At 37.0% G+C, this 17447-nt stretch overlaps 1 protein-coding gene across 1 annotated transcript in view; it reads right to left on the bottom strand.

Annotated features, from left to right (window-relative positions):
- Smc1b (structural maintenance of chromosomes 1B) overlaps positions 1-17447 on the bottom strand; it is a 60767-nt gene that overhangs the window by 15089 nt on the left and 28231 nt on the right. Inside the window, exons 13-18 of the mRNA XM_055627206.1 lie at positions 12279-12416; positions 11716-11832; positions 10882-10988; positions 7340-7481; positions 6109-6254; positions 4749-4902 (exon numbers count right to left, since the gene is read on the bottom strand). Coding sequence (XP_055483181.1) covers positions 4749-4902; positions 6109-6254; positions 7340-7481; positions 10882-10988; positions 11716-11832; positions 12279-12416 — 804 coding nt within the window. The remainder of the gene's footprint in view (positions 1-4748; positions 4903-6108; positions 6255-7339; positions 7482-10881; positions 10989-11715; positions 11833-12278; positions 12417-17447) is intronic.

The following is a 17447-nucleotide window of genomic DNA, read 5'->3' as shown; positions in this document are numbered from 1 at the left end:
CTTTTAGAGGCTTGTTTCCCCTAGCAGTTTCAAGTGTCACATTAAATTATTTGATATATTTTGAATTTATTTTCATATAGCAATAGAAAAGGTGTTTCATTCTTCTACATGTGACATATAATTTTCCCAGTGCCCTTTGCTGAATATGTCTTTTTTCCAGTATGTGACTTTAGCTTTTTAATGAAAATCAGGCTGCTAAAAGTGTACATTAAAGTATATGAAAACCAATATATACTTTCTTCTGGATCCTCTGTTTTATTCCATTGGTTTGTGTGTCTTTTCCATGTTGGTACCATACTGTTTTATTATGGTTCTGTCATGTAATCTGAGATCAGGTATGGTGATACTCCTAGCACTGCCTTTTCTGCTCACTATGTTTTTGCTGTTCAGAGTTTTTTGTGCTTCCATATGAATTTTAGTATTTTTTTTCTAGTTCTATGAGGAATGTCACTGGCATTTTTATAGGAATTGCACAGAATATGTACTGCTTTCAGTATGATGGTTGTATCCAAAATATTCTGTTGACCTTTGAGTATGAGAGGTCATATCCTCAACTATGTTTTTCAATTTCTTCAGAATTTTAAAGTTTTCATTGTAAAAGTTTCCCACCTTTTGGTTAGGTTTATTCCTATGCATTTTATTTTTTGAAGCTATTGTGAATACATTTTTCCTTCTTAGCAAGTTTATTATTGATATGTATAAAAGTTTCACTGAATAGATTTTTCTGTGTTTTTAGTTTTTAATCTCAGCTCCTTCTGCATCATTCTGTTTTTACTGGTATTATTTATTCATTTAATAATAACTGCCCAAATATAGGAAAACCATCATCACCATTCAGACATGTTATAGTTTTTTTCTATTGGAAATAATTGGCAAGCAATTTTAACTATTAACTAACTTTATTGTAATACTTATAGACTCACACAACTAGATTAAGGTAGCCACTCAAATACTTGCCAGACTCAAACACTGTATATCTTGGTGAACTTCTGTAGTTTGAATGGCCATTCTGGATCCACGGAGATTTGCTTAGAATTTTTTTTCCCAGGGTTGGGGGTGTTTGAGACAGAGTTTCTTCATGTGTCTCTAGCTATCTTGGAACTTGCTCTGTAGATCAGGGTGGCCTTGAACTCAGAGATCTGACTGCCTTTGCCTCCCAAGTGCGGCAATTAAAGACATCCACACGAGTTTCATTATCAATTGCATTTTTATACACTTATCCACCACAAAAAAGAAAAAAAAATGAGTTGAAACTAGGAAAACAATTAGCTAAATATCCTTTCTCATTTGTCCTTTTGCCTGCATTCTACTCTTTCTTATCACATAATATTACCCTACTGGAACAGTCCAAGAATGGAGTTGTGTGAGAATTGAGTGCTTGTGAGAAAATTCCAAGAAAATAAGGGTCTTGTGACCTCAGTTTCTTCAGAATAGATTGGAATGTGTTTTCATGCTCCTCCCAGATGTATTGATAGGAGTTTATTTCAGCTGTTGTTATTCACATCCTTATATGGAAAACCATCTTTTGCCACATGTGACTTGTCCTTTTGATTGTACACTTTACTGAGGTGACTCTTCTTAACCTTCAGAGTATAAACTCTCTGACGCTCTGAATAGAGTTGGCTACTGCAGACTGTAATCTATCTCATTCTTAAGTCTCACCTTCCCAGGTTCACGCCTCCAACTAGAGAGGTAGACACCACCCTTTCTTTGTTTCCTTTTTTCTCAGTTTTTTTCCTTTTTTTTTTTTTTATGTGTATGTGTGTTTTCAAGACAGGGTTTTTCTGTGTAGCCATGGCTGTCCTGGACTCACTTTGTAGACCAGAGATCCATCTGCCTCTGCTTAGTGCTGGGATTACAGGCATGCGTCACTGGGCCTGGCTTCACTATTTTTCTTTCTTGAGACAGGCTTTCACTATGTAACTCTGGGCTGGCTGGAACTCACTATGTAGACCAAGGTGATCACAAACTCAGTGATTCCCCCTGCCTTTTTGTCTCCTGAGTGCTGGGACTAAAGGTGTCTGCTATACCACACCCTGCTCTTGGGTCTCGTTTCTAAATGTTATACTGTAGTAATACACTTTCACTGGTTACATATGTGTGCATATGTACATATATACATTATAGGCCAGAAAAGATCTATATATAAAGAAGAAAAAGTGGCTTTTTCCTGACTTTGAATCACTTTCTTTTCAAAACCTGGTGAGTGTTAAACACTTTGTTGAGAGTAAGGCTGCGGACATGAGTTATTTCACTGGACCTTTAGAATTCTCAGTCCTATTACTAGTAAACCTCATGGAAGAGGCAGCTCCGACGGCAAGGCATCCACTAACCTCAGGCTTGGAGCTCTCAGACTTGTTATTCTCATGTGGTGGACTCAGCTTCTTGCCATCAAAAGCAGGTCTATCAATCACTGTACTTTTTTCCTTTTAAAATTAGATTTTGTGATTGTTTGCATGAGAATAGCTCCCACTGGGTCATAGAGTTGAATACTTGAGTCAACAGGGAATGGCACGATTTGAAAGGATTAGGTGGTGAGGCCTTGTTGGGGTAGGTGTGGCTTTGTTGGAAGGAAGTGTGTCACTGGGGGTAGGCTCTGAGGTTTCAAAAAGCCCATTCTAGGTCTAGAGTTTCTCTCTTCCTGCTGCCTGTGGATCTGGATGTAGAACTCTCAGCTACTTCTACAGCACCATGTCTGCCTGCATCCTGCCATGTTTTGTGCTATGGTGACAATAGATTAAACCTCTAAAACTGTAAGCCAGCCTCCATTAAATGTTTTCCTTCAATAAGAGTTGTAGTGATCATAGTGTCTCTTCACAGCAACAGAACAATGACTAGGACAGATTTATTCATTTTATTTTCCGTGTAAATGTTTTGACTACATGTATGTATGTGTACCATGTTAGAAGAAAGCAATGTACCCCTAGAACTGGAGTTACAGATGAGAATTGAACTTCTCTTTAAGAGTAGCAAGTGCTCTTTACTGCTGAGCCTTCTCTCCAGTCCTCCACTGTACTTTTCATTGCCTTGAGTTAAAGCTCTTACCACCCGAACTTTCTGGTGTGTTAGCATGTAGTCCTCCATTCCAAAATGCTTCCTTGGCTGTCTCCCACTGTGGAGGCTGTGGGATGTTGCCTCCAGACTCCTTTACTTCTGTTCTTGTTTTCAGGCCCCCAAAGTAGCTCAGTCTTAAACATTAAGTTCCTTCTCAAGATGGCACTGGGCCAAAATCCTTTGAGACATGTGAAGTGACAAAATAGACTTACTTTCTTTTGTTATCCCAGCATGCTAGAGGAGTCAATATCTCACCAAAATCCCCAATAAGAGTCTAAATTTTCAAGACTTGTGGGTTTGTCCTAGGGTAAGACTGCCAGTTTCTTTTCACCAGAGTTGCTTCTATTCCCCATTCTCCATCATGGAGTCATGGCAGGAACTGCACGCTGTTTGATCCTTTTTGTTATGGTATGCTTCTGGTTTTTTGTTTGTTTCATTCACATTTTCTATCTGATGGTCTTAAAGTATTTCTCTTGGGAATAACCTATTCTGTTATTCATTTCTTCTTTCTTAGTACATATACTTTATACCTTTTGCAATTTTTTTTCAGGGTACCTGGAAATTTTCTTTCTTCTTTTTTTTCCTCTTTGTCTTCTTTTTTGAGGAGGGTTTAGATTTTATTTATTTTACGTACATGAGTGCTCTGTTTTCACGCACACCAGAAGAGGGAATCAGATTCCATTACAAATTTATGAGTCACCATGTGGTTCCTGGGAGTTGAACTCAGGACCTCTGGAAGAGCAGCCAGTGCTCTTAACCACTGAGCCATCTCACCAGCCCCTTATAAAGCTAGCTTTAAGCTCAGAGTGCTTTAACTTTGTTCAATCTGTTAGTAAGCCCATCTAAAGTATTTATTTCTGTTAGTGTTTCTTTTTAGTTCTGGTTAAAATTCTCATTCTCTTTTCCTGACTATCCAGTAGAGTTCTTAGCTTATTAATAATTATATTTGTCTTAAATTTCTATCCTGAAAATACCAACATCCCCACCCATTTCTTAGTTTAAGTCTGATGTTGGTTCTGATACATTTCCTGGTAGTCAGATGTGCAACAAAAGGAGCTACGGTAAATAGCCCCTCAGTGCTGTGGTAGTGAGGTGTAGGAACTGAGAAACACCTATAGTCCAGCGACTAGGTGCCAATATTTAGCAAGTTTCTGTCCTTGGACTGTGAGTTTCACAAGCTTCTCAGTAAACTTTCCTCCCATAGGTGGGACAGGACAGTAAGAGGCTTGAAGTAGAGGACTGCTAATACCATGTCAGTTAAGCCCTGCTGACCTCAGAAGATGAGGTTCTGTTAAAGTATTTCTCCAGAGGGCAGCAAACCCTGTTAAGTAAGAACCTGACATCACTTCAGAAGGTTACAACATACAAAAAGTGCAAGATCCTGAGATTGACATTCCCTAGAGTTTTCATATATATATTAAGCTCTTTTTTTTTTTGAACTCTTGACCTTCCTCTCAACCTTCCAATCCCTCAAGTACTAGGCCTATACAGGTTTATATCACTGTGACCAACTTAGAAACCTTACTTTTCTTTTCAGGTAATGATTCAATATTAATTCAGTTTAACATTTTAATATGTCTTAAAATACCTTGACACAAACATTTTTCCCTTTTCCTTTCCTAGAAGCTAAAAAAGCAGTGAAAGACATCAGCTAGGTCTGCATAACTGCACATATTATATTATTGGCTAGATACCTCCACTTCAATGATATCCTCCAATGACCCCAGCACAAGGCTTATCTCAATGTTTTGAACTTTGCAATCCAGCAGCAAGTTATGCTTCTCTAGTAGCTTCTGCTCCAAAGAACCCTGAACGATTACAACTTCCTTCTGTAATTTTCCCACTTCCCTGTAAATACATATATAAAAAAGTGACTTTATTCATTTGGTAATCATACCAAAGAACATGTTATATTATAAACTTTCATGAAAAAGTTACTTTCCTATGAGAGATCCAAGCGGAAGTCCCTGATTTACACATTATCAGTCCTGAGAAAGACCATCAATGGTTAATGTATGCATTTGATACAAGGGAACATTTTTCATAGACATAGACATTTCTTTAATCAGAGTTAGCAAAGATACTGCTTTCCTTCAATTACTTAATTTTTTGAGACAAGGTTTTGCTATATAACCCTAGTTGACCTCAAACTTTAGACTCTACTGCTTCCACCTTCTCAGTGCTGAGATTACAGGTGTGTGGCACCATATCTATCCCCAAATACTTTGTTAAATCTGCATTTTCAACCTGCATTTCCTCTTCAGATAGGCTGTATATTTTAGAAGCTTAAACTAGAAGAATGTCTTAGCAGACAGATAATAGATAAATTACTGCATACCTGACAATCTGGTTTCCACCACTCATGGAATGCCTTATCTGAAAGTGGGGTATGAGGGTTAACACTAAGCAAACAAGGACCTTTAAACAAGATCAGATAAAGGACAAAAAGGAAAAAAAATGAAGGAAGGAAGAGATCAAGATACAATGGAAGCTGAAAGAAGATGGATGTTTTTCAAGAATGTAAAGAGAAGCAGAAATGATTCTGTTTAAACTAAATACAAGAGTTGAATCTGAGAGCACTGAAGGTCTCTAGTGAGGAAAATTATGACAAGCCAAGGGTTGAGCAAAGGAAAGTGTACATGGTCTGGTCAATCACAGGAAAACATGTCATTCTGACAAAAATCAGCTGTTTCAAGACATTGTCATCATCACGATGGCACATAAACTTGTTATGTACCAGATAATGCTGTAAGTGCAAAGACATAGACAAGAGGGGATCCCTGGATGACAGGAAAATAGCACTATCAAAAGAGATTTAGGGTAAAGGGTAAAGAACTACACATGGGTTTGTGTTTCAGCCACCAAAAGAAGCTTTACTATAAACAACTAATCACCTATCATGGTTTTCCCCAAATTAGAACATTTTGAAGATGTTACATGAGATCAAAGGCAACAAAGGGTAAACATTCAGACACGTTTAGATAATAAATATCAAGTTGGAAGTATAAGTTTAATTATTATTAGCCAGGTCTTTCAAACTGAATTATTAATTACCTATCAACAGCCAAAAACTTCTTGCGTTCCTCTTCAATTTGAGTATGAATTTTCTCAATATTGGAACTCTGAGTGGCAAATATTTCCCTAACTTGCTCTTGCTTCAGCATGAGTTCATCCACAATTTTCAGACATTCTTCTTCAGTCTGAATAGAGAGAATTTGTGTGCGTGTGTATATATATATATATAATATACTTACAACTATATATTATATATAATGCATATATATTACATAATGTATATAGTAATTGTGTATATACACATAATATATGTTTTATATTACTACAAACAAGTTTTGCCATTATCTATAAGAACACCTACTCACCCTAAGAGAAACACCCTCATCTCGTATGCTGCTGTCACAAATTATGACCATATTTTATTCTATAGATTTTGGAAGCTGGTAATCATTCCCTGCCTTTGTCGTTCATTTTGAATCCACTCTTTAACCTGCTGCCACCTGATTTGTGTTCCATTTGTCCAGTGGAAGTGCTCATGAGACTATAACATGCTAGCCTATCCTAACAGTTTTTATCACTTCCTCCTTCCCACAGTGCTGGGCTTCTGTACTGCCTCCTCTTTTGGTTTTCCTCCTAAAATTTCTGAGTTTTCTAGAATCCCAACTGTTTCTCCATTGGACCATGCTCTCCATCTTCCTTAGTCTTAGCCCTTGTCATACGGTTTTAATTTACCCTACAAACTCCTGCCATGCATGGAACTTATGAGCCTTCACCAGAATTCTGAGTTTGAGACAAGCCTGGATACACAGTGAAATTGCCTATGAAAATAGAACAAAGCAGAACTCAACCAGTAATTCTTTTTTTTTTTTTTGGTGGGGGGAGTTTCAAGACAGGGTTTCTCCCTGTAGCCTTGGCTGTTCTGGACTCACTTTGTAGACCGTGCTGGCCTCAAACTCACAGAGATCTGCCTGTCTCTGTCTCTTCGAGTGCTGAGATAACAGGTGTGCACCAGTAAACCAATAATTCTTAAGTTTGTAGTTCCAGTCTAGAATTCTCCCATCATTTACATGCTTGAGTCACCTCTAGCATCTCTGTCTTATTCCCAATTAAGATCCAATAACTCATCGGTACTGTTAGTTTTACTTTAATATTTCTGGAATATGTAGCTCCAATCCCAATGAGGCACCATTAAGTGCTCAAAAACCTGCCACTCAATGAAAGAAGGCATAACTTCAACAAACTTGAACTTCAGCCACCCATAATAAATTACCTTCTTTAGGTTATCAATGTCTTCTCTGCCTTTCTGGATAGTCGTTTTTAATATGTCGATCTTATTCAGTTTCTTCTTAAGCTGATTTCGACTATATTCAAGCTGAATATTAAGCCGAGTTTTTTGTTTTTCAAACTCTAATCTAGTATAATAAAGTGAAGCATTGTAAGTGGTAAGAAAAGTGCACTGATTCTTTTAACTTTTTTTTTTTTTATGTGTATCACACTTGTGCAGATGTCCACTGAGGCTACAGGTCATCATATCCCTTGAAACTGGAGTTATAGGTGATTGTGAGCTACCTGATTTGGGAGCTGGAAATAAACCTGGACCCTCTCCAGGAGCAGTCAGTGCTCTTAACTACAGAGCCATCTCTCCAGCCCCTTTTACTTTTTTCTTATAGGAAATTTCAAACACAAAAGTAGAATGAATGCTATAATAAACCTTATACAACTTACCCAGTTAATAATTATCAATTCATGTTGACTCTTATTTCATATACAGTACCATTCACAGTTTCTGTATTATCTGAAGCAAATACCAGATACTAGGTAATTTCATTAGGAATGTTTTATGAAAGTGACTGTTAAGTATAACCATAAACTACTATATCCTAAAAATATCCTTAAAATTGCACTGTCATTGCCAAATTTTCTGATATTCTATTAAAAACCAGGCTGTTTGCTTCAGGATGTGCATATTATATTTGATTTTTTTTTTATTTCATCTTTTCCCCGTTGTTTGAGACACGGTTTCTTTGTGTAGTCCTAACTGTCCTGGAACTAGTTTAGCATACCAGGCTGGCCTCTAACTCAGAGATTCACCTGTCTCTGCCTCCCTAGTAATGCTGGGGTTAAAGGCATGTACTACCACACCCAGCTTTAAAGTATATTTAAAATAACTTTATGTCAATAGGTTTGACAACTTATAAAATACAGAAAGTTCAGGAAAGACAAAAACAACCAAAGTTGGCCTAAGAAATGTACTATAGACTAAATGATGAATAACTGTATTTATTAAAGACACTTGCAGTAAAAATCTTTCCATAAAATGATGGGTAGTCAAGTGGGAAGAAACCAATTCTATACAGGAGACTGCATAGCTCAAGTTTAACATTACCCTGATACCAAACACTACAATGATATTAAATTAAACAACACAACTATAGGTTATTACACTTAAAAGAGACACAAAATTCCCAACAGTATTTTTAGCAAATCCAAAAATATTTAAAAAGATAGTACATCATGACTAAATTGGGCTCATTTTAGGTATGCAAGGCTGTTGGGACATTTGAAAATCAATACAATTTATTACTGAAACTTAACATACTAATATCTTTAAAAACTCTAATTGTTCAAGGATCTAAATAGTTACCTGAGAAAATATTTTTAAAAAAATCAACACTCACATACAGTGAGAATTTCCATGAAGAATTCTTCAATTTGACAAAAGTATCTTAAAGTTTATATACATTACTCTAGAAGTCTGAATGCTTTGCCCTTAAGACTTACAATACTTATATTTAATATTATGAAGCTAGTGGAACAGGTAAGAAAAAGAAATAAGAAAAAATACCAACTAGTCAGGAAGAAACAAAACTTTTTATTTACTGAAAATATGACTCTCTATGTAGAAATCCTAAAAAATTTATTAAAAGGTAAAAGAACTAATGAGTTTAACCAGTTTCAGGATATACAAGGTAAGTTTAAGAAAAACTAATTGTATTTCATTTAAAATTATTATTTATGATGTGTGTGTGTGTCTTCGGTGCCTGTAGAAGTCAAAAGAGGCCATCATATTCCCTAGAACTGGAGTTACAGACTGTTGTGAGCCACCATATAAATGCTGGGAACCTAACCCAGGTCCCCAGGTCTTCTTCAAGAGCAACAAATGCTTTAACTGCTGAGTCATCATTCTCCAGTCACTCCTCAGCTTTTTTCTTTTTTTTTAGATAGCACCCACCATACCCAAATAAGGTTCTACTTAAAGTTTTTAAATGAAAAAAAAAAAAAAACAAACAAAAAACAAACCCTAACATGTATGGGTGTTTTACATGCATGTATGTGCACTACAAAGCATGCAGTGTCTGTGCAGGCCAACAGACAACATTCCTAGGAGGTAGACATAAGCTACCATATACCTGGGCTCTTAACCACTGAACTATAGCTCCAGCCTTTATTTTTATTTTTTTTGTTTGAGACAGGGTTTCTCTGTATAGCGTTGGGTGTCCTGGAACTAGCTGTGTAGAGCAGGCTGGCCTTGAACTCACAGATCCACCTGCCTCTACCTCCTGAGTACTGCAATTAAAGGCCTGTGCCACCACTACCTGACTTAATTTTTAATTTTTACTTATGTGTGATTGTCTGTGTGTATGACACATGCATATGGATGCTCACAGGGGCCAGAGGAAGGCGTGAATGCCCTGGAGCTGAAGTTACAGACAGCTGTGAGCCCTCTAACACCATGGCTGGAAACTAAACAGCGGTCCTCAGCAGAAACAACCAGTACAGTGCCCTTAAACTTTGAGTGATTTCTCCAGCCCCAAGGGATTATTTTTAAAATTTGCTTGTGACATTGTCTATTATTTTTTTACATTAAGGTTTTTGACTCAAACTGAATATAAATAAGTCTAAGGAATGAAAATGGGATTAAGTTTTTTTTAAAATCACACCTATCTCAATGTGATTTATTTAAAAAATGTAAAATGTAAGTTGTCCACTGACATTCAATATCAAATACAAACCTTGTAGACATATTTCTGAACTCTACTTATAAACTAGTACCTCAAGGCTTTTTTTTTTTTTTTTTTTTTTTTTTTTTTTTTTTTAAATCTGGGAACTAGGGCTAGAGCTATGGCACAGTAGTTAAGAACTATTGCTGTCCTTTTAGAAGGCGGCTGAGTTCGGTTCCCAGCACCCATACGGGGTGGCTTCCAACTTTGTTTAATTCCATTTCCAGGGGTTCTAACACTCTTCTGTCTTCTACAGAAAGTCTTACATGTGTGCCTATAACATACATAGACATTCACATATAAACTTGTATCTCTAAAATGAGAGTGTAATATGGGAGCGTAGTCTCACTTTTCACGACTTTCACATTTTTCTTGTTTACTTCATATGTGAACTTTAGAATTAGCCTATTTAAAATTTCATGTCCACATATAAATAGTGTTTAAACTATAGATTAACGTTGGGAGAAATCAACCTCTTTATAAAAAGAACTAATATGGCTTTCCTTTTTGTTGTAGTTTCTGTTAGATATCTTTGTAAGAAACTCAAGTTTTACTAGCTTCTTCACCTTCTATAGTAATAGTACTAAATATCAAACACAAACAGTACTGTAGTGATTGCACTGAATATAAAACCCAAGCAGGGCCTTATGTATGTGAGACAAGTGTGATCAACTGCTGTGCTACAAGCCCTCTATTACTATTTTTTCTTGAACTGCAATAAAGCCTATCTCAGCATAATTCCTTTAAATTAGGGAATATTTTTCTTTACATATATACCAATATTGTGTACCAATTTTTTAAACAAAAATACCTTTTTTGATCATTTTCTTGCTGCTGTTTAACATGTTTGTTTTCAAATTCACGGATATTTTCCACACCAATTTCTTTGCAGAAGTCTTGGAATATGTCATCTTCTACCTTTTAAATTATTTTAAAACAACTGATTTAGTAACCACTTTTTAAAAATACACAAGCAGTGCTCAAATATAATTTTTCATTCTTAGCTTTTCTTGACGTAGGCCAAGAGGTAATTACAGCATTCAGCCCCGTGCTTTCTCTTCCTTTATCTCCATAAACTATGCTCATTTGTTTTCAAACTTCTTTTTCAGAAAACTACATGAATAAAGCTTATGAGCTGGCTTGGTATTATTCAGTCTGATATAAAGCTGTAGGCATTAGTCCTGCCAAAATACAACATTCTACATAAAAAAAACAAAAAACAAAAACAAAACAACCCTATCTTTTATTTTGGAAAGTGTAAACAACTCAAGGTTAGAACACAGAATTAGGAATAAATTAAAAACTGGCACAATCTCAATCCAACAAAATATTATCTAGCCTCAAATACAATAGTATTTTAATATCAAGTCACGTTAAAAATTTTTGGACATGAATGTGATATGACTGATACAACAGTAAAATACCATTAATCCCAGTGGATAATCAAAATCATGGGAAACGATCCTTTGTACTGGTTATTTTGATGTTATGCTCTGTTCTGAGCATGAGCAAATTACAGCATCCTAAGAATGATTTCCCAAGCTTGTCTTGCATCCATAGTCATGTGTACACAGCCAAGAAGCCTTAACTCTAGTCTAGAACTATATTCAATGTGCCATTTAGTAACAAGGGCAATATTTATTACCTTATCTATCTTATCTTGAAATTCTTCAATTTTTTGTTGCTGTTTGTTGATTCCTTCACTCAACATAGTACACTGAGAGTCAATATTTAGTAATTCACTTTGTAGCTGAGATTGTTCCTAATAAGAAAAAAATTTTGCTTAATAACATACCTATTTTATTTTTATACAGTAAGGCTAAAAACATAATAGATGTATTTTACAATAAATGAATCTTTAGCTACAACAGACTCTGATATAGTCAAATAACATGATTAAATACTATAAAAATCATCAAGGACTGTAATATAGTCTTTGTTGTTGTTGTTGTTTTTGATAGGGTTTCTCTGTGTAACAGTCCTAGCTGTTCAGGAACTTACTTTGTAGACCAGGCTCGCTTCAAACTAAGACGAGATCCCTGCCTCTGCCTCCCAAGTGCTGGGATTAAAGGCATGAGCCGCCACTGCCCAGCTGCAATATAATCTTAAACACAGGATAAGGTATTTACAGTTACATAGTTATATAAATATTCTTAAAATTCTGTTCTGATTTAAATTTCAATCAAACTTTCAACAAGTTTACATTACCTGGTAAAATGCAGCAAGGTGTTTCTTTTTAACCATCTCTAGTTCATTTTGTGAATATTTGAGTCGTGTATTGGTTCCTTGTACTAAAGCTTGTATTTGTTTTAGATCTGTTTCCTTGCGGAGTGTCTTCATTAACTCCTAGATAGAGAAATGTCAGAACATTTTACAGTGGAAAGATGCTTTTCTATTCAGTGCTATCATAATAAAGACTCACTATTATATACACAACCATTCAACCATATCTTCCAGTAAAAGACATGGTATGGGGAATGTAGAGATATCTCAGTGATTAATAGCTCTGGCTACTTTTGTAGAAAACATGAGTTCACTTCCCAGCATCCACATGGTTGGCTCATAATCATCTAGTAACTCCAGTTCCAGTGAATCCAGTGCCCCCTTCTGGCATTTGTAGGCATCAGACACTCATATGCTACACAGACATATGTTCAGGCAAAACACCAGTACACATAAAAAGGGAGGAGGGTGCTAAGGGACTGCTTGGAATTAAGAGCAATGGATGCTCTTACAGAGGACCATGGTGTTCAATTTCCAGTAACCATAGACTAACTCATAACTTTACTCTACTCCCAAAGAGTCCAATGCCCTCTTCTGGCCTTTATGGGAACTACATACATGGACACATTGAGGCAAAAACATGGTTTTTGGGAGTATAAGTACATTTGTCATTTGCAGTAAGATAGCATACAACTTCCTCAAAAGAAAATAAGAAACTTTACAACAAGAAAAGACAGGCATGAAAGTAAAAAATGAGGGCTGTCTATTCAGTGCACATCACAAGCCTCTGTGGGTTCATGTGACACATTTGGAGTGCATTTTCTTTGAGCTTGCCTTCTTCATTTTTTTCTGCCTTCACTTATCTTAATATTTAACAAGTAAATGAAGCACTGTATATTCCTTAAAATACATAAATGTACATAGGGCTCCCTACTTATTAGTTTCTGAGAATTTGTGTTGGAATGTTGGAATCACATGGATTGTGCTTTTCTGAATCATGCTTCTTTTGGAAATTTAAAATCTTTCCTTTTAATGGCTGCATATTATTCCAGAGTATGACTGTTCCAAAATTATTAAAATATCTTTAATGGCATCCATTGTTTCTCTAGTATTAGTGTTTTAATTTCATGTAAGACATCCATTACAGTGATACTGACTGTTCAAAGTTACTGTTTTTATTTAAGTCTGTAAGCAGTGGATCAATGTCCTTTTCCTTACATTTCACTAAGACGATATGTTGAAATGTTAAAGATTTATTAATAAAAATAAGCCAATCTCAATTTGTATACGTTTTTGTCTTTAACCCCCCACGCCTGAGGACCTAACCCAGGGCCTTCACTTGCTAGGCAAGTCTCTACCACTCAGCTAGATCCCCACCCCCTCCATTTGTATACTATCATGAGCACGTCTCCCTATTTCCTGACCATAGGACTGTTGTCTCAGTCACTAACAGGATTCTTTGCCCAAGTGTTTTATCATAATTCTCTTTCTCCTTCACCTCTCTCTGTGAGTGTGTGGGGGTGTGTACATTCCATATGTGTGCAGTGCCTGTGAAGGCTGGATGTGGACAGCAGATCCCCAGAGCTAGAGTTACAAATGGTTGTAAGCTGCTCAACATGGGTGCTGGGAAACAAATGTAGGTCTTCTGCTATAAAAGAAAGGTATCTTAACTGTTGGGCCATCTTATGTAAGTCTGGGTTCTCTAGAATAACAACCTACAGAATGAATCTCTCTATATCTAGTGAAAAGAAATTATTAGAATGACTTATAGGTTGTGGTCCAGCTAATCAAACAATGGCTACACATTAATGGAAGGTCCAAGGATCTGGTAGTTGTTCCATGAGGCTGGATATCTCAGCTGGTCTTCAGTATACCGGAGAATCCATAAGAGCTAGGCTCTAATGCCCAGTAAAGAAATGGACTTGCCAGTGAGAGTGAGAGCAAGCGGGCAAAGAACAGAGCTTCCTCTTCCATCTTTATATAGGCTCCCAGCAGATGTGGCCTAGTTTAGAGGTGGGTCTTCCCACCTCAAAGATTCAGATTAGAAGTGGGTCTTTCCACCTCAAATTCTGCAAAAACCCACCGCATGTGCACTCTCCCTTTTTGGAAGATGTAGTCAAGTTGACAACCAAGAATAGCCATTACAAGTCCACCCTCTGTCAAATCGACAAACATCATATCTCCTTATGTAATGATTAATTTTCAAATGAAAACAATAACCAGGTCATAATTATACTTAACATATTAGTATCCCATATATAATCACAAACATATATTTAAGTAGGTCATAGCCAGGACCTGTGGATTCTGGCTGTTGGAGAAACCATACCATATACTAGACAGATTCAAAGCATATACTGCCTTCTGGAGAACCCTTCCCCAGCCCTCCAGGCTGCTGCCACATAATTCGTCCTGGAACTGTATCTTCAAAAGATCATTTCATCTTTCTATCAGGCCAGATGCTTCGGGAAACATGGCAAAATCAGCAGATTACATGACAGTGGGCCCACTATTGTATTTCCTTGGATGTGAAATGAGTTCCTTGGTCAGAGGCAATACTTTGTGGAATACCATGTCAGTGAATAAGGCATTCTGTAAGTCCAGAGTTGGTGGTTTTGGCAGAAGCAGAATATACAGGAAGGCAAATCCATAACCAAAATAAATATCTACTCCAGTAAGAACAAAGTTGTCCTTTCTGCAGAGGAAGAGATCCAATATAGTAAACCTGCTACCACGTCATAGGCTGGTTACCCTGAGGAATGGTACTATATCTGGGGGTCACTGTTGGTCTCTGCTGTTGGCAGATGTGGCACTCAGCAGGAGACATAGCCAGGCCAATCTGCGTAAGAGTTAACCTATGTTGTAGAAGCCATGCAAAACTCCCATCTCTGCCACCATGGCCACTTTGTTCATAGGCCCACTGGACAGTGACAGGAATGGCTGGGGAAAAAGGCTGACTCTCCACAGTAATCCTATCTACTTGATTATTGAACTCCTCAGCTGAAGTCAGCTTTTGATGAGAATTTACATGCACAAAGGTATATTCATATCTTTTACCCATTTGGAAAAAATCATGCCACCAAAAAATTATCATTGTCTCTGCTGACCATTACCAGTCAGGCCATTGTTACTTTGTGCTGTCCATTACAATATCTACGATCACATTGTCTTTGGTGATTCAGTACTGTCACCTGGCTCCTGCTACTTCAGGGTCCACTTAAACCCACTGTGTTTAATCCATCCAACTGAGCAGCAGAGACTCAAAACCTACCGTCTGGCAAAAGGAAAAGGGCATCAACAAAGATCCTCAACTGTACCGGTGCCTCTCTCACCATCCTGCATCTTACAGGATTAGTGAAGGGTATGACTTCTGAGTCTTCCCTTTGTCAAGAATTAGGTTTTATGCAATGAACCTACTCTAGGCATTGCAATTTCCCTGAGCCTTAAAATCCCTTCATCAACACTAAGCCAAGGAATATCATGTACCTCTATCTCCTTTTTAGTAAGCCATCTTCTGAAAAAAATATTTTAGCCTATCATTCAAATAGACTTCTGACCTCCTCACCCCCTTCCACTTTTAACCATTCGAGCTTCCATATCAAACCTAGAATTTCTACTCATTGGGCCCATATCAATAAACTTAGCCTAATGCAGTTTTATGTTCCTTTGACCATTATCCCATATCTTTAAAATCCATTCCCACATTAGACTTCTGCTTGAACAAATTAGCAAAATCATTAAGCTGTTTATTAGTGTAGTGCAGTTCTTTATGGACTACACTTTCTACCTCCCCTCTAGGAGCCTGTTTTGCCTTAAGTCTGGTTATAGGTCTAGAGGCAACTATTGGTGGGCTCCAAAGGACATTAATATTGTCTGTCAAAGGTGGAAAAGACAGCATTTCAAAGGGTGGCTGTATAGCTTCTACAGAGAGTGGATCAAAGTTCTCAGCTTCAATAGGGTCCTCCTATACAGCGCCATCCCAAGCTACAGAATTTCATTCTTTACAAATTAATGCCCTTACTTTAACTGCCAACACCCTCTGAGGCTGGGACTTGAATTTTTGCTGTAATTCAGCTAACCTTATAATAAAGACTTTGGTTTGATTTTTTTGCAACTTGAGCTCTGTGGCTGATGGAGAGAAGATCCTCTTCAAGGGAACATTTAGAGATCTTTAGACTGTTAATGCACAGCTGGACCCAGTCAATTTTATCACTAAGTTCATTGTTATCTTTCAACGTTTCCTGAGATGCTAGAACTGGGTTAATTTTATCTCAGAGCTCATTCTTTTCCTTTGTCAATTCATCCAGAGATGTTAGGAACAATAGACGAACATCATCATTTTCCTTATTGTTCCACAAACTGTATGAAGTTTTGTATACCAAGTCACCAGATCTATTGTCACTCAAAACGGGTTTATCAGATAATCAAATGCATTTGTCTCCTTAGGTTTGTAAAATAATTCACACTATGGATTTTTAGTACTCTCCAAGCTCCCAAGAGAGGCTTCAGTAACTAGAGGTGCTGGCAAACTGGAAAGCTTATTCGAGGTACTTAAAAAAAATAAAATATCCATCCTTTTACTTCTGTTTCTCTAGAACCACTTCCAGTACCAAAACCTGTATTACTCAAGGTTCTCTAGAGAAAGAAAATGTATAGAATGAATATCCATCCATCTATAGGATTTGTTAGAATGATTTACAGGCTGTGGTTCAGCTAATCAAAAAATAGCTGCCTATGAATGAAAGGTCCAAGAATCTACTAGTTCATTCCACGAGGCTGGATGTCTCTGATGGTCTTCAGTATATACCAGAATCCTAAAGAAATAAGCTCAATGCTAATAAAAGGATGAACTTGGTGGCAAAGTGAGAGCAAGCTAGAGAAAGTTGGAAAAGATTGACACCACCTTCTTCCATACCCTTATATAGGCTTCCAGTAGAAGGTGTGGGTCTTTAAAGGGAGAACACCTGTAACTAAGAGCCATAATTCTCCACAGCTGCCACCCAGCCCTGCTCTAAACAAGTTCCCAAAGCCTCTAGAAGCCTGGAGGAGCAGAAGGCTGTACAGGCCTTAAGGGCTAAATAGAAATATCCCATTTCTAAATAGATAGATAGATAGATAGATAGATAGATAGATAGATAGATAGATAGATAGATA

Source organism: Psammomys obesus, unplaced genomic scaffold, assembly GCF_907164565.1.
Source record: "Psammomys obesus unplaced genomic scaffold, mPsaObe1.curated_primary_1811, whole genome shotgun sequence".
NCBI classification, from domain to species: Eukaryota; Metazoa; Chordata; class Mammalia; order Rodentia; family Muridae; genus Psammomys; species Psammomys obesus.
Note: the sequence above shows the minus strand (reverse complement) of the source record. Positions and strands in the feature narration are given on the sequence as shown.